The sequence below is a fragment of the Rana temporaria genome, chromosome 1 (assembly GCF_905171775.1).
Source record: "Rana temporaria chromosome 1, aRanTem1.1, whole genome shotgun sequence".
NCBI classification, from domain to species: domain Eukaryota; kingdom Metazoa; phylum Chordata; class Amphibia; order Anura; family Ranidae; genus Rana; species Rana temporaria.
The window spans coordinates 677969507-677987879 of NC_053489.1; the positions used below are offsets into that span (position 1 = coordinate 677969507).

The following is an 18373-nucleotide window of genomic DNA, read 5'->3' on the forward strand; positions in this document are numbered from 1 at the left end:
CTTCACATCACCCCCCACAGCAGTGTCCTCTGCCCCCTTCACATCACCCCCCACAGCAGTGTCCTCTGCCCCCTTCACATTACTCCCCACAGTATTGTCCCTTTCCCCCCTTCACATCACCCCCCACAGTAGTGTCCTCTGCCCCTCTTCACATCACCCCCCACAGTCATGCGTGTTCTTTGCCCCTCTTCACATCACCCCCACAGCAGTGCCCTCTGCCCCCTTCACATCACCCCCCACAGCAGTGTCCTTTGCCCCTTCACATCACCCCCACAGCAGTGCCCTCTGCCCCCTTCACATCACCCCCCACAGCAGTGCCCTCTGCCCCTTTCACATCACCCCCCACAGCAGTGTCCTTTGCCCCTTCACATCACCCCCCACAGTAGTGTCTTCTGCCCCCTTCACGTCACCCCCCACAGTCGTGTTCTCTGCCCCCCTTCACATCACCCCCCACAGCAGTGTCCTCTTCCCCTCTTTACATCACCCCCCCTAGCAGTGTTGCCAACTGTCAGGATGCAAAAATTTACCAACACCACCAATTTTTTACAGACAAAAATCATGACATTTACTGGCAGAGCCACTTTTTTACTGACATTGCAAAAAAGCATCCAAAATGACAGTTTTCAGTGCTAAGCCTTTAATAAAAAATAAATAAATATATATATACACATCCTCGGGGGGGCTGTGCTGATAATCGATCAGCACAAACCCCCCCCTGTCAGAGGAGCAGCCGATCGGCTCTCCTCTACTCACGTCTGACAGACGCAAGTGAGGAAAAGCCAATTACCGGCTTTTCCTGTTTATATCGTGATCAGTCGTGATTGGACACGGCTGATCAATTGGTAAAGAGTCTCAGACGGAGACTCTTTACCTAGATCGGTGTTGCGGGGTGTCAGACTGACACCCTGCAACAACGATTGCCGCGATGCACGCCCCCGGGGGCGCGCAGCGGCTCAATATCCTGAGGACGTCATATGACGTCCAGTCAGGATATTGAAACCACTTTGCCGCCGTCGTTTTGTTATAGGCCGGGCGGCAAGTGGTTAAATATCAGTAAATGGAATAATGCTTGTTAGGCACACAATGTTGCAAGGAAAATGCATAAACAAAACTACTGCAATTAAAATCAAGAGAACAAAAACAAAAACAAAAGAAAAAAAGGCAAAAATCACCTAAATATACTGTATGTCCGGACTAGGAACACTGTGTGAGCTGCATTTCTCAGTGCGGGACCAGCATGTATGGATGTGGGGAGATTAACTCCGTAATGAATGCAGCTCTTATACCCGCAGCCCGCCCAAAGCCCCGGGGGCTGTCTAAATAATGAGAGGCTTGCTCACAGCTGTGGACTACAAAGCATGTAGAGACTGAATTCTACAGAGTTCTCTGATGAGGAACCAAAAGGTAAATCTTCAGCAAATATCCAGACAGAAATGCCATAGATGTTCCAAGACTGGAAATGTCAACAAATTAGATGCAAGAGCTAGAAGGCGCCGTATGGCGTTTGTACCCATGCACTGTGGCGTAACTATACAAGATGTACGTTTTTTTTCCAAAGGCACAGGCAGATTGAAAGTTCAGGGGAGAAATGATCTTACCCTTCAGGTGCAGACTGACTTTTCCCATGCAGATAGGAAGTCTGGGAGCAGTCCTTCATTTAACGGTAGAGATAAGGGTGCGATCAGCGACCTCCGCAGATAGGAGGTTCCCACAGGGTTCCTTCCACTCATTGATGCTTACTGCGTTGCAGCACAGTTCCTAGCTGGAGAGTTAAAGGCTTGTGGCTCCTATCAAACTTGCCATATGTTCTGTCAGCTGAAGCAAACAGATGCAGCGCCCTCTGGTGCACGTAGACTGCAGTGCGGCATGCAAAATATTGTTTAGAAATTGTCTCAGTGCTCAATGCTTCTTCATGTGGGGATTCCTCTCCAGGCTCCCCCTCAGAGACTGCAGACATGATAAAAGACAAGAGATGGTCAGGGGCTGCGGACATAATACAGGAGGTGGCCAAAGGCTGCGGACATGATATAGGAGGTGGCCAGAGGCTGCAGACATGATACAGGAGGTGGAAAAAGGCTGCAGACATGATACAGGAGGTGGCCAGAGGCTGCGGACATGATACAGGAGGTGAACAAAGGCTGCGGACATGATACAGGAGGAGGATATAGGCTGCAAACATAATACAGGAGGTGACCAGAGGCTGCGGACATGATACAGGAGGTGGACAAAGGCTGCATACATGACACAGGAGGTAGCCAAAGGCTGCGGACATGATACAGGAGGTGGACAAAGGCGGCGGATATGATACAGGAGGTGGCCAGAGGCTGCGGACATGATACAGGAGGGGGACAGGGGCTGCAGACATAATACAGGAGGTGGCCAAAGGCTGCGTACATGATATAGGAGGTGGTCAGAGGCTGCGGACATGATACAGGAGGTGGACAAAGGCTGCAGACATGATACAGGAGGTGGCCAGAGGCTGCAGACATGACACAGGAGGTGGACAAAGGCTGCGGACATGATACAGGAGGAGGGTAGAGGCTGCAGACATAATACAGGAGGTGGCCAGAGGCTGCGAGCATGATACAGGAGGTGGACAAAGGCTGCGGACATGATACAGGAAGTGGCAAGAGGCTGCGAGCATGATACAGGAGGTGGACAAAGGCGGCGGACATGATACAGGAGGTGGACAGAGGCTGCAGACATGGTAATGTCCTCCCCTCACAGTAGCTTTCTCCTCTGTCCACCTTCATATTACCTCTCCACATCAGTGTGTCCTCCTCCTTTGCTCCTTTCATCTCTCCACAGGGCAGCATATCAATGTCCTCCTCTGTCCCTGCATGGCTTCACCCTCCTACCCTCAGTAATGTCCTCCTCTGCCCCCTTTTTTCTATCTCCCACACACAGTGTCACTCTCCTTACCCCTCCTCGGCTCCTCCTCTGCTGTGACGAGTGCACTGCCAAAAAAGAGTGGACTGGCTTCTATTAAAAAATGGCACCAGACAGCGCCACTATGTTACTGCGCATGCACCGCCCAGCCGAGCTTAAATTTATGGGCTGCCCATAAATTAACGTGTAGTTGGCAACACTTCGCCACAGCTGTGTTTTCTTCCCCCCTTCACAGCTCTGCCCCCCAGTCTTCTGCCTGTCCTTCACAGTCACCTCACAGCTCTGCCCCCACTTTACATCACAGACCCCTGCAGCTCTGCCCTCCACTTCACACCACAGCTCCCCCCACAGCTCTGCCCCCACTTTAAATCATTTTCCCCCACAGCACTACCCCCCACTTCACACCCCCTGCAGCTCTTCCCTTCACTTCACACCACAGCTCCCCCCACAGCTCTGCCCCCACTTTAAAGAAAAAAAGGCAAAAATCACCTACATATACTGTATGTCCGGACTAGGAACACTGTGTGAGCTGCATTTCTCAGTGCGGGACCAGCATGTATGGATGTGGGGAGATTAACTCCGTAATGAATGCAGCTCTTATACCCGCAGCCCGCCCAAAGCCCCGGGGGCTGTCTAAATAATGAGAGGCTTGCTCACAGCTGTGGACTACAAAGCATGTAGAGACTGAGTTCTACAGAGTTCTCTGATGATGAACCAAAAGGTAAATCTTCAGCAAATATCCAGACAGAAATGCCATAGATGTTCCAAGACTGGAAATGTCAACAAATTAGATGCAAGAGCTACAAGGCGCCGTATGGCGTCTGTACCCATGCACTGTGGCGTAACTATACAAGATGTACAGTTTTTTTTTCCAAAGGCACAGGCAGATTGAAAGTTCAGGGGAGAAATGATCTTACCCTTCAGGTGCAGACTGACTTTTCCCATGCAGATAGGAAGTCTGGGAGCAGTCCTTCATTTAACGGTAGAGATAAGGGAGCGATCAGCGACCTCCGCAGATAGGAGGTTCCCACAGGGTTCCTTCCACTCATTGATGCTTACTGCGTTGCAGCACAGTTCCTAGCTGGAGGGTTAAAGGCTTGTGGCTCCTATCAAACTTGCCATATGTTCAGTCAGCTGAAGCAAACAGATGCAGCGCCCTCTGGTGCACGTAGACTGCAGTGCGGCATGCAAAATATTGTTTAGAAATCGTCTCAGTGCTCAATACTTCATCATGTGGGGATTCCTCTCCAGGCTCCCCCTCAGAGACTGCAGACATGATAAAAGACAAGAGATGGTCAGAGGCTGCGGACATGATACAGGAGGTGGGCAGGGGCTGCAGACATAATACAGGAGGTGGCCAAAGGCTGCGGACATGATACAGGAGGTGGACAAAGGCTGCAGACATGATACAGGAGGTGGCCAGAGGCTGCGGACATGATACAGGAGGTGGACAAAGGCTGCAGACATGATACAGGAGGAGGATATAGGCTGCAGACATAATACAGGAGGTGGCCAGAGGCTGCGGACATGATATAGGAGGTGGCCAGAGGCTGCAGACATGATACAGGAGGTGGACAAAGGCTGCGGACATGATACAGGAGGAGGATATAGGCTGCAGACATAATACAGGAGGTGGCCAGAGGCTGCGGACATGATATAGGAGGTGGCCAGAGGCTGCAGACATGATACAGGAGGTGGACAAAGGCTGCATACATGACACAGGAGGTAGCCAAAGGCTGCGGACATGATACAGGAGGTGGACAAAGGCGGCAGATATGATACAGGAGGTGGCCAGAGGCTGCGGACATGATACAGGAGGTGGACAGGGGCTGCAGACATAATACAGGAGGTGGCCAAAGGCTGCGTACATGATATAGGAGGTGGTCAGAGGCTGCGGACATGATACAGGAGGTGGACAAAGGCTGCATACATGACACAGGAGGTGGCCAAAGGCAGCGGACATGATACAGGAGGTGGACAAAAGCGGCGGACATGATACAGGAGGTGGCCAGAGGCTGCGGACATGATACAGGAAGTGGCCAGAGGCTGCGATTATGATACAGGAGGTGGACAAAGGCTGCAGACATGATACAGGAGGTGGCCAGAGGCTACGGACATGACACAGGAGGTGGACAAAGGCTGCGGACATGATACAGGAGAAGGGTAGAGGCTGCAGACATAATACAGGAGCTGGTCAGAGGCTGCGGACATGATATAGGAGGTGGCCAGGAGGTGTACAAAGGCTGCAGACATGATACAGGAGGTGGCCAGAGGCTGCGGACATGATACAGGAGGTGGACAAAGGCTGCATACATGACACAGGAGGTGGCCAAAGGCAGCGGACATGATACAGGAGGTGGACAAAAGCGGCGGACATGATACAGGAGGTGGCCAGAGGCTGCGGACATGATACAGGAAGTGGCCAGAGGCTGCGATTATGATACAGGAGGTGGACAAAGGCGGCGGACATGATACAGGAGGTGGACAGAGGCTGCAGACATGGTAATGTCCTCCCCTCACAGTAGCTTTCTCCTCTGTCCACCTTCATATTACCTCTCCACATCAGTGTGTCCTCCTCCTGTGCTCCTTTCATCTCTCCACAGGGCAGCATATCAATGTCCTCCTCTGTCCCTGCATGGCTTCACCCTCCTACCCTCAGTAATGTCCTCCTCTGCCCCCTTTTTTCTATCTCCCACACACAGTGTCACTCTCCTTACCCCTCCTCAGCTCCTCCTCTGCTGTGACGAGTGCACTGCCAAAAAAGAGTGGACTGGCTTCTATTAAAAAATGGCACCAGACAGCGCCACTATGTTACTGCGCATGCACCGCCCAGCTGAGCTTAAATTTATGGGCTGCCCGTAAATTAACGGGTAGTTGGCAACACTTCGCCACAGCTGTGTTTTCTTCCCCCCTTCACAGCTCTGCCCCCCAGTCTTCTGCCTGTCCTTCACAGTCACCTCACAGCTCTGCCCCCACTTTACATCACAGACCCCTGCAGCTCTGCCCTCCACTTCACACCACAGCTCCCCCCACAGCTCTGCCCCCACTTGAAATCATTTTCCCCCACAGCACTACCCCCCACTTCACACCCCCTGCAGCTCTTCCCTTCACTTTATACTACAGCCCCTGTAGTTCTGCCCCTCCACCCCCACTTCACACCACAGCCCCCAGAGCATTGTCCCCCTCTGCCTCTGCCTCCTTCACATCACCCGCCCACAGCAGTGTCCTCTTTTCACTTCACATCATCCCCCCACAGTAGTGTCCTCTGCCACTTCACGTCACCCCCCACAATAGTATCGTCTGCCCCTTCAATTTACCCTCCACAGCAGTGTCCTCTGCCCACTTCATATCATCTCCCCCACAGTAGTGTCCTCTGCCCACTTCATATCTTCATATCATCTCCCCCACAGTAGTGTCCTTTGCCCTTTTACGTCACCTCCACAGTAGTGTCCTCTTCCCCTTTACGTCACCTCCACAGCAGTGTCCTCTGCCCCTTCATGTCACCCTCCACAGCAGTGTCCTCTGTCCACTTCATATCATTCCCCTCAGAGTGGTGTCCTCTGCCCCTTTACGTTGCCTCCACAGTAGTGTCCTCTGCCCCTTTACGTTACCTCCACAATAGTGTCCTCTGCCCCTTCATGTCACCCTCCACAGCAGTGTCCTCTGCCCACTTCATATTATCCCCCCCACAGTAGTGTCCTCTGCCCCCTTTACACCACCCTCCACATTAGTGTCATTTGCCCCCCTTCACATCACCCCACCCCCCACAATAGTGGGTGAAGGAGAGGGACTGGTCTCTGGGTCAGGGACTGTCTCTCTATCAGGGACCCTGTGTACAGTGACAAGCTGTGTTTACAGTGGGTGAGCAGTCCTTCAGCATGCAGCCAGTGTTGTCTCATGTCTCAGTGTAGCACACACACAGGCAGTAGACAAGTACACACAAACTGACAGCTGTACACTACCTTCACCTCACAGTGATTTATGACTCTTCCAGCATGGCCACAGAGCTGTCACGTACCTTACCAGAGGCCGAAGTGCTGAGAGGGCTTCCCTTGCGACTGAGTGCAGAACGCCTCCTGGAGGTGACACAGGGGGTGCTACGCCCAGAGATGCAGGGGTTGCCAGCTGCGACTTGCTGAGAAGATGTAGAAGCTCAGCTGTCCACTAGGATACGTGGTCAGGCAGGGGTACCACGGAAGTACCAGATGAGGTAGAATCGCAGTGAAACCCAGGGGCGGAGTCAGGAGCCAAGCCGGAAGTCATGCACAGGAAACAGGAGGTAGCTGGAGCAGGTCAGAAGGCAAGCCGAGGTCATACACTGGAACAATCAGGCAGGAATGGGCTAAAGAGTAAACCGAGAGACAAGCCGGGGTCATACACAAAGGAATCTGGTCAGGCAAGCCGGGTCGTCAACGGGTACACAGGAACACAGGAACAAGAGCTCAGGAACACACAAAGGCTGAAGATCATGCAGCATTTGGCAACTGCTGCAGCAAGTCCTTAAATAGGGCACTGACGCCAGGAGTCCCGCCCGCATTGCGTGCGCACTGGCGCACACGCATGTGCAGTAAAGAATACAGGATTTGCAGAGTTGTTGCCCGTTTGCTCGCGCATGCGCACTGCGCGCGTTTGCGCGCGCATGCCCACTGTGCTTGCTGGTCCGTGAAGGGCAGGTCTGACAGTTCTTCCACGGTTGGTTCCCTGACAGTGCCCCCCCCCCTCAGGGGCAGCCTCCGGATGTCCAAACGTACTTGCTTCTCTGGATACTTTCTGAAGAATTCAGCCAACAGTTTAGGGGCATGAACATCTTTTGCAGGTTCCCAAGAGCTTTCCTCGAGAGAGTAGCCCTTCCATTTTACTAAGTATTGAATTTGTCTACCTCTCTTTCCACTATCCAAAATGGCTTCCACTTCGAATTCTGTGTCCTCACCCACTGTAACTGGAGGCGGAGGTGGGTCTTCTCTTCCAGGAAAGGAACCGGTAATGGTTGGTTTGAGAAGTGAGACGTGAAAGACTGGATGAATCTTGTAGGTATTTGGCAGGGATAATTCGAAGGCCACAGGATTAATTTTTCTCTTAATTTCGAAAGGACCAATGTACCTAGGGCCCAGTTTCTGGGATGGGCAGGACAGTTTAAGGTTCAAAGTAGAAAGCCAAACCTTGTCTCCTACTTCCAGAGTCGGACTCTCCTTCCTCCTTCTGTCATAGTATTTTTTATAGTCCTCCTGGGATTTTTGCATAGTTTCTTGAAGAACCTGTAAATTTTCTTGGAGAAAGGTTAATCTGTCTTGTACGGCAGGCACCGTTGCTTCAGGAACGGTATTGGGCAAAAAGGACGGATGAAAACCGTAATTTGCCCAAAATGGAGACTGGTTAGTGGTGGAGTGTACCGAATTATTGTAAGCAAATTCGGCACATGGAAGTAGGGCTACCCAATTGTCCTGAGAGGAGGTGGAAAAGCATCGGAGATATTGCTCTAGTGTTTGATTGGTTCTCTCCGTTTGGCCATTACTTTGTGGATGATAAGCGGATGACAAGCGGATTTCGATGTTCAAGGCCTTACAGAGAGCCCTCCAAAATCTTGAGGTAAATTGTACCCCTCTGTCGGATACAATACTACTGGGCAGGCCATGCAATCTCACCACCTCCTTAATAAATGTATGTGCCATGTCCATGGCCGAGGGGGTCCCTAATAAAGGCAAAAAATGGGCCATCTTTGTTAGCCGGTCGACCACCACCAGGATTGTGGTAAACCCTTCAGAGGGGGGTAATTCAACTATAAAATCCATAGATATCGCTTTCCATGGATGGTCAGGGACAGGTAGTGGTCTTAACAGACCCCAGGCTTGTGTGCGGCTTCCTTTACTTCTGGCACAAACTGTACAGGAACTTACAAAGTCCTTGCAATCCTTCCTCAGGTCAGGCCACCAGTAGGATCGCTGAATCAACTCAGAAGTCTTATGGACCCCAAAATGACCCGCAAGTTGGTGTTCATGAAGGGTCTTGAGAAGCTGAAGTCTGGCTCCCTCAGGTACAAAAATCTTATTTCCGTGCCACAGGAGCCCTTCTTGTTTTCTGAATGCAGAACTCTCGGATTCAGGACATTGAGCAGAGGCTTGTTCCAAGGCTGACTTTAGGTGAGGCAGAATCAACAAAAAATTCTGGGGGGACAGGATGGTGCTAGGAACGACAGTCTCTGGGGTTTCTGGGAACATGCGTGAAAGGGTATCTGCTTTACCATTCTTGGACCCTGGGCGATAGGTAAGATGAAAATTAAATCTTGAAAAGAATAAAGCCCATCTGGCTTGCTGTGGTCTCAGTCTTTTGGCAGATCTGAGGTACTCAAGATTCTTATGGTCTGTGAATACCATGATGGGATGAGCAGCACCTTCCAGGAGATACCGCCATTCCTCTAAAGCAGTTTTTATTGCCAGTAACTCCCGGTCCCCCACGTCATAGTTCTTTTCTGGCTGGCTCAATTTTCGGGAGAAAAAGGCTATTGGGTGTAACAAAGCTTTAGGGCCCTGTCGTTGAGACAGGACGGCCCCTACGGCAACTTCTGATGCGTCGACCTCGAGGACGTAAGGTAGCGTTGGATCCGGGTGCCGTAGAATGTGAGCTGAGGTAAATAGAGTCTTTAGTTTACTAAAAGCCTCCTGGGCCTCCTGGGTCCACTGAAAACGGGTATGCTGGCGGGTCTGCTGGGTAATGGGGGCAATGATGCCAGAAAAGTCTTTAATAAACCTCCTATAGAAGTTTGCAAACCCGATGAACCTTTGGATGCCCTTCTTATCAGTAGGGGCTGACCATTCCAAAATAGCGGACACTTTCTGAGGATCCATGTAGACTCCGGACGTGGAAATGATTAGACCCAGGAACTGTATGGAAGATTTTTCAAATTCGCACTTTTCCGCTTTTGCGTAGAGCCCGTGCAACCTTAATGTGGCTAGTACCTTCCGGACATGGGTTCTGTGTAATTCCAAGGTAGCAGAAAAAATAAGAATATCATCTAAGTAAACGATTACAAAGTAATCCAGGAACTCTCTGAAGATGTTGTTCACGAAATGTTGAAAGGTCGCCGGAGCGTTACATAGGCCGAAAGGCATAACGAGATACTCGAAGTGTCCGAAACGGGTTCTAAAGGCAGTCTTCCATTCGTCCCCTTCCCGGATGCGCACAAGGTTGTAGGCACCTCGTAGATCTGGTTTCGTAAAGACTCGTGCAGTACGCAATCTTTGAAAAAGTTCGGGGATGAGAGGTAGCGGGTAACGATTCTTGATGGTGATTTTATTGAGTTCCCTGTAATCCACACAGGGCCTGAGGGTGTGATCTTTTTTCTCCACGAAAAAGATTCCGGCACCGGCTGGAGAGGAAGATGGGCGGATGAACTTTTTTAGGTTTTCGTCAATATATTGACGCAAGGTCTCGAGCTCAGTCTCTGAAAGTGGGAATATTCGCCCAAAGGGGATTTCTGCACCAGGCAACTCAATAGGGCAGTCGTAAGGACGATGGGGTGGTAACGTATCGGCCTTCTTTTTGTCAAAGATGTCTAGGAAATCATGATAGACTGACGGAACATCTGGGTTGGGAGTGGAGGCTGGCTGGACGGTGAGGCAGCTGGGATGAACTATAGGCTCGGGCCTCATACAGTGCTGACGGCAGTAACTTGATTTGAAGGAGATACTCCCTGTGCTCCAGTCTATCTGAGGGCTATGTGCCCGTAGCCAAGGGAGTCCCAGGATCACAGGAAACATCAGTGAACAGATAACATCAAGACAGAGGAACTCTTGATGACCAGAATCAGTTGAGGTGAATATAGGGTAAGTCTCTTGGGTAACAGGCCCTGAACAAGATGTAGATCCATCAGCTAAATGAATCTCGAGTTTATGTTTCTTGTTCCGCAGAGGAATTTGGTAGTCTTTAGCAATGGAAATGTCCAAAAAGCAACTACAAGCTCCGGAATCAATAATTGCTGGGAATCTGACCTCCCCTCTTGCCAACTGTAATGCGACATGGAGAACCAGGTGAGATGAGGAGGGGTTCGGAATTCGGAGATGCAACAGGTTGCGAGAAGATTTACAGGGTCGGATTGGACAGTTGGAACGAAGATGTCTGGCCTCTCCACAGTAAAAACAAAGGTTCGCCTGCCGGCGATGAAGTCTTTCATTGGGGGTCAGGGCAGGGCGAACCAGGGCGAACCATGCTAACCTGCATAGGCCTCCTATTGAACGTGACCGAAGAGGAGGGCGTGTGAGCGTCTGGAGCCGTAGGCTGAAAGTGAGAGGGCCGGCAGGCAAGTTCAGACAGACGCTTCCGCAGGCGCCTGTCAACTTGAAAGGCCAGTTGAATGAGCCCATCCAGGGTGGCAGGAGACTCTACTCGTGCCAGTTCGTCCTTGATAAGTTCAGACAAGCCCAGGCGGAATTGGTGCCTGAGGGCAGCCTCGTTCCAACCCGTGTCTGCAGCCCAGTTACGGAAGTCCACCGTATAGTCCTCTACAGGGCTGCCTCCGCGGTGGCCGGGCGTAGAGGATCATCGTATAAGGTGGCCATAGCTTTAAAGAAGGAGTCCAAAGTGTTGATGGCGGGGTTCTTTTGTTCCAATAACTGATGGGCCCAGGATTGAGGTCCCCCAGACAGCAGAGTGATAACGAACCCCACTTTAACAGTTTCCAAGGCAAAAGTTCTTGGCTGCAGGGTCAGGTACAGGATGCAGGAGACTTTGAACACTCGGAATTTCTTTCGGTCACCTGAGAAACGTTCAGGAGTGGGTACACGGGGCTCCGGAAGAGGGAACATCGTTTGATTCGGAGGGTCGCTTCCAAACTGGGGGTAGCGGTCCTGTAGGCTCGTCACTGCTTGCGTAAGGGCTGCGACCTGCTGGCACAAAGTCTTGAGCGGGGAAGCACCTCCGTCGGCCTCTGAAACTTCTGGCTGCATGATACTGTCACGTTCCTTACCAGAGGCCGAAGTGCTGAGAGGGCTTCCCTTGCGACTGAGTGCAGAACGCCCCCTGGAGGTGACACAGGGGGTGCTATGCCCAGAGATGCAGGGTTTGCCAGCTGCGACTTGCTGAGAAGATGTAGAAGCTCAGCTGTCCACTAGGATACGTGGTCAGGCAGGGGTACCACGGAAGTACCAGATGAGGTAGAATCGCAGGGAAACCCAGGGGCGGAGTCAGGAGCCAAGCCGGAAGTCATGCACAGGAAACAGGAGGTAGCTGGAGCAGGTCAGAAGGCAAGCCGGGGTCATACACAAAGATATCTGGTCAGGCAAGCCGGGTCGTCAACGGGTACACAGGAACACAGGAACAAGAGCTCAGGAACACACAAAGGCTGAAGATCATGCAGCAGTTGGTAACTGCTGCAGCAAGTCCTTAAATAGGGCACTGACGCCAGGAGTGCCGCCCGCATTGCGTGCGCACTGGCGCAGTAAAGAATATAGGATTTGCAGAGTTGTTGCCCGTTTGCGCGCGCATGCGCACTGCGCACGTTTGCGCGCGCATGCGCACTGTGCTTGCTGGTCCGTGAAGGGCAGGTCTGACAGTTCTTCCACTGTTGGTTCCCTGACAAGAGCATTCAAAGCAGGCAGGTTAGGGAGGGGGAGGTGAAGAAAGTGACCGACAAGGAGGCAAAGGCTCATCCATCCATCAGACAGCTCTAGAGAACTCCCCCTGGGTCTCTGACATACCAATGTTTTCCCGGCAGTTCCCATTATGGAGAGGGCAGAGGCTGGGGGCTCCCCTACTAGAATAACACTTACTGTGTGATCGGGACATCGCTAGTGCCGGCTGCTCCATGCTGTGACGGGTCTGGTGCCCACTAGAGATCTCTGTGGTTGCAGGTGTAGCAGACAGACACTTTTTTGGGATGACGGGAGTGGGGCTCCCTACTTACCTGTTCCAGATGCTGTGTCACTTGGCAGAAGATAGAGGTGGGTGGATGTCCATAGTGGAGAGGACTAGGCGCGGACTTTGAATGTTGAGCTGAGAGTCGCAGCCATGACGTCACTGGTTGATACATGCCAGGCGGCTCTAGTAACCAGTGGCCAGTAGATAGAGTATCAGGTGGAGGCAGAGCGAGCACAAGCTCTATGGCGGAACTTCCTCATTCTGTCAGTTTCATTCCAGAACATTGTATTTTACCCAGAATAAAAGTTATCCAGGACACGTGGTCATCCGGTAAGAGACTCAGGGCTATAGCCCCAGAAGCCACCCTCTAGCGACGCCACTGTCTTTGTGTGCCATTTATAGATTACGGGGCAGATCCTCAAAGATCTGCACCGGCGCAGCATATCTGAGATACGCTACGCCGCCGTAACTTACCTGGCTTTGGTTTGAATCCAGAAAGAATTTGCGACGTAAGTTACGGTGGCGTAGTGTATCTCTCGCGGCGTAAGGGTGCGGCATTCAAATGCGGCGAGTAGGGGGCGTGTTTCATTTAAATGAAGCACGCCCCCGCACCGAACGAACTGCGCATGCCCCGTCCGTCAAAACTCCCAGGGTGCATTGCTCCAAATGACGTCGCAAGGACGTCATTGTTTTCGGCGTGAACGTAAATTGCGTCCAGCCCCATTCACGGACGACTTACGCAAACGAAGAAACATTTTCAAAATTATACGCGGGAACGACGGCCATACTTAACATTGAGTACGCCACCAGATAGCAGCTTTAACTATACGCCGGAAAAAGCCGAACGGAAACGACGTAAAGGAATGCGACGGCCGCTCGTACGTTCGTGGATCGTCGGAAATAGCTAATTTGCATACTCGCCGCAGATTACGACGTGAACGCCACCCAGCGGCCGCCGGAAAATTGCATCTTAGATCCGACGGCGTACTAAGGCGTACGCCTGTCGGATCTAACACAGATGCCGTCGTATCTTGTTTGGTGGATATCAACAGATACGCCGGCGTAATTTCTTTGAGGATCTGCCTCTACATGTCTCATATTTTCATTGTTTGAATGATAACATCCCATTAAATTTTTTCCAACATCTTATCCAGGTCACTTATCGAGTCGTTGACACTCCCCTGAGTGATGGAAAAATGTATCCAACTTTATTCCGTATGACACCAGACGACCGAGTCCGTTATGCGGCTATTTTTAAGTTATTGCATCATTTTGGGTGGAATTACGTTGGAATATTGTCATCAGATGATGGCAGCGGTGATAAGGAGTCCCAAGAACTGAGTAAGCTGATGAGCCAGCATGGGATCTGCACATCATATATCATTTCACTCACTAGGAATATTGATCAATATATTGATAAAATGAGGACTATCATGAAATCAACAGCAGAAGTTGTCATAGTGTGTGGGCCTTACACAGAAAAATTTTTTTGGCTTGGTTATAATCTACCCTTTGCTCTAAGAAAAATCAAACTTATTTTTCCACCATCATGGAGTAAAATAATTCATCTGTATAAGGACGACGTTTCAGTAATCAACTGCAGCTTCGTGTTTTCATGGTCACCAAAATTCAACCTAGGGAACAATATTCATACTCATAGCATGTTTCCTAAACGCATGTATGACCCAATGCTGGAAGACATTTGGATTTTCTATTATTATTGCTTTTCCCCAAATCTACTCAAAAATGACGTTGTTAAAAAACTCTTTAAGTATCCTTTAAAACATTGTCCTAATTTAACAGATGTGTCAAACGTATTGTCTGGTTATACACCTATACCTTCCTATGCATACATGGCTGTATATATTCTGGCCAAAGCTCTACATGACATGTACATGAAGAAGAATAAATCTGAACAAAATGGATTCCAGCACATAGTAAGTTAAATAATAAATGTGTATATTACTCTATATTACTATTTATTATGATCTCATCCTATATTATATAAGAAATATGTGAATGAAGTGAGATAACTCTGATGCCGCGTACACACGACCATTTTTCAGCTTGTAAAAAACACGACGTTTTTCAGCCTCTTTTTTCCAACTTTATCATTAAAACGACGTTCCCTACACACGATCGTTAAAAAAAATGCTCTAGCAAAGCGCGGTGGCGTACAACGCGCACGACGGCACTATAAAGGGGAAGTTCCATGCGGATGGCGCCACCCTTTGGGCTGCTTTTAGCTGATTCCGTGTTAGTAAAAGACGATTCGCGCTTTTCTGTCTGTTACAGCGTGATGAATGTGCTTACTCCATTACCAACGCTAGTTTTACCAGAACGAGCGCTCCCGTCTCATAACTTGATTCTGAGCATGCGCAGGTTTTTCACGTCGTTTAAGCCCACACGCGACCATTTTTTACAACCCGAAAAACGACATTGTTTAAAACGTCGTTAAAAAATGCAGCATGTTCGAATTATTTTTTTTTTTTTTACGTTTTTCAGAACCCCCGAAAACAAGCCCACATCGAACATTTGTTGTCGGAAAATTTGAGAACCAGCTCTGAAATTTTTGTTGTCGAGGATTCTGACAGCAAATGTCCAATGGAGCCTACACACGGTCGGAATTTCCGACAACAAGCCCACATCAAACATTTGTTGTCGGAAAATTTGAGAACCAGCTCTGAAATTTTTGTTGTCGAGGATTCTGACAGCAAATGTCCAAAGGAGCCTACAGACGGTCGGAATTTCCGACAACAAGCCCACATGGAACATTTGTTGTCTGAAAATTTGAGAATCAGCTCTGAAATTTTTGTTGTCGGAAATTCTGACAGCAAATGTGCAATGGAGCCTACACACGGTCGGAATTTCCGACAACAAGCCCACATGGAACATTTGTTGTCGGAAAATTTGAGAACCAGCTCTGACATTTTTGTTGTCGAGGATTCTGACAGTAAATGTCCAATGGAGCCTACACACGGTCGGAATTTCCGACAACAAGCCCACATGGAACATTTGTTGTCGGAAAATTTGAGAATCAGCTCTGAAATTTTTGTTGTCGAGGATTCTGACAGCAAATGTCCAATGGAGCCTACACACGGTCGGAATTTCCGACAACAAGCCCACATCGAACATTTGTTGTCGGAAAATTTGAGAACCAGCTCTGAAATTTTTGTTGTCGAGGATTCTGACAGCAAATGTCCAATGGAGCCTACACACGGTCGGAATTTCCGACAACAAGCCCACATCGAACATTTGTTGTCGGAAAATTTGAGAACCAGCTCTGAAATTTTTGTTGTCGGAAATTCTGACAGCAAATGTTCGATGTGGACACACGGTCGGAATTTCCAAATTTTCGAACATTTGTTGTCGGAAATTCTGAGCGTGTGTATGCGGCGTTAGAGTAAAAAAAGTAACCCATGGATTTTATTCTGACGGGATTTTGGCTCAAACTTGTGTTGCATACACACGGTCACACAAATGTTGTCTGAAATTCCCACCGTCAAGAATGAAGTGACGTACAACACTACAACGAGCCGAGAAAAATGAAGTTCAATGATTCCGAGCATGCGTCGAAATGATTCAGAGCATGCGTGTTTTTTTTTGCACGTCGGAATTGCATACAGACGATCAGAAATTCCTCCCAATAAATCGGAGGAAAAATTGAGGACAAGCTCTCAATTTTTTCTTGCCGGAAATTCTGATAGAAAAATTCCGATGGAGCCTACACGCGGTCGGAATTTCCGACCGAAAGCTCGCATCGGACTTTTCCTGTCGGAATTTCTGATCGTGTGTACGTGGCATGAGGGTTATAGACAGAAAAATTTAACATTTTATTCTAAATATGTGTAGACAACATTTTACAATCTGAAAATAGAACAAATGATTGATGATTGTCAGGATTAGTGGGTTGGAGGATTCTTTTCCTATCAGAGAGATGTACAAGGAGACATTGCAGGATAATTAACCACTTAAGCCCCGGACCATTTTGCAGCTAAATGCCCAGGCCAGGTTTTGCGATTCGGCACTGCGTCGCTTTAACAGACAATTGCGTGGTCGTGCGACGTGGCTCCCAAACAAAATTGGCTTCCTTTTTTCCCCCACAATTAGAGCTTTCTTTTGGTGGTATTTGATCACCTCTGCGGTTTTTATTTTTTGCACTATAAACGAAAATAAAGCGACAATTTTGAAACAAAATTCAATATTTTTTACTTTTTGCTATAATAAATATCCCCCAAAAACATATATAAAAACATTTTTTTTCCTCAGTTTAGGCCGATACGTATTCTTCTACCTATTTTTGGTAAAAAAAAATTGCAATAAGCGTTTATCGGTTGGTTTGCGCAAAATTTATAGCGTTTACAAAATAGGTGATAGTTTTATTGCATTTTTATTAATTTTTTTTTTTTACTACTATTGGCGGCGATCAGCGATTTTTTTCGTGACTGCGACATTATGGCGGACACTTCGGACAATTTTGACACATTTTTGGGACCATTGTCATTTTCACAGCAAAAAGTGCATTTAAATTGCATTGTTTAATGTGAAAATGACAGTTGCAGTTTGGGAGTTAACCACAGGGGGGCGCTGTAGGAGTTAGGGTTCACCTAGTGTGTGTTTACAACAGTAGGGGGGTGTGGCTGTAGGAATGACGTCATCGATCGAGTCTCCCTTATAAAAAGGATCACTCGATCGATACGCCGCCACAGTGAAGCACGGGGAAGCCATGTTTACATACAGCTCTCCCCGTTCTTCAGCCTCGGGGAGCGATCGCGATGGGGCGGCTATAAACGAATAGCCGCGCCGTCGTCCTGGATCGCTCCCCGAGGGAATCCGCCCGCCGCATGTACCGGGGGGGGGGGTCTCGATCGTACCCCCCACCCAATAGAAGGCAGGGATGTATATATACGCCCATCTGCCTGTCCGTGCCATTTTGCGGACGTATATAGTCGTGCGGCGGGCGTTAAGGGGTTAAAAAATTAAGAATGAGTGATTCTCCTGATTCCTTCATTTCTATTCACATTTATAGAATTGCCAACTAGTACATTGAATCTGACCACTTTGTATTTTATCTCAACGTGTAATAATAACGTGTGTATTTCTGTCTTCCATGAAAAGCTGCACAAATACGTGAGAAATGTTCGTTTCCTGCCCAGAGTCGAGATCCTCTTTAATCAGAAGAAAGAAATTCCAACTGTTCTTAATTTACAAAGCTGGCTTTTTCTTGACAGTTCACGTTTTTTGTCTACAACCATTTCCACTCTTCAAGGCCCAGATTTTGTGCCTAAATCATTTCCCAATATGAGTGATCCTCGCTTCTGGAAAACCGGCAAAGTAAGAAATGACTTGATGTTTTCTGTTTATATTGTTGGCTGACGAGGTCCATCATTTGGATTCATAAGGGATCTTTTTAGCTGTTTTTTAAGATATACTAGAAAATGTGCATGTCCATGAAAGGGGTCATTTTTTGAGTCGGTGAAGATTGTTGATTAGGGTAAATTTGCGGTAAATGTAGAACATTTCTTACAGGTTTTTTATATTATATTTTGTGTATAGATGTGTTATGGAATAAAGTCGGCATAGAAGGTAACGGGGGTTGTAAATCTTTGGAATATGTGACATGGGATATAATTAT

At 48.8% G+C, this 18373-nt stretch overlaps 1 protein-coding gene across 1 annotated transcript in view; it reads left to right on the plus strand.

The window, feature by feature from the left end:
• Positions 1 to 18114, plus strand: part of LOC120945122 (taste receptor type 1 member 3-like) — a 53299-nt gene extending 35185 nt beyond the window's left edge. Inside the window, exons 3-4 of the mRNA XM_040359004.1 lie at positions 13893 to 14675; positions 17857 to 18114. Coding sequence (XP_040214938.1) covers positions 13893 to 14675; positions 17857 to 18114 — 1041 coding nt within the window. The remainder of the gene's footprint in view (positions 1 to 13892; positions 14676 to 17856) is intronic.
• Positions 18115 to 18373: the final 259 nt, after the last annotated feature.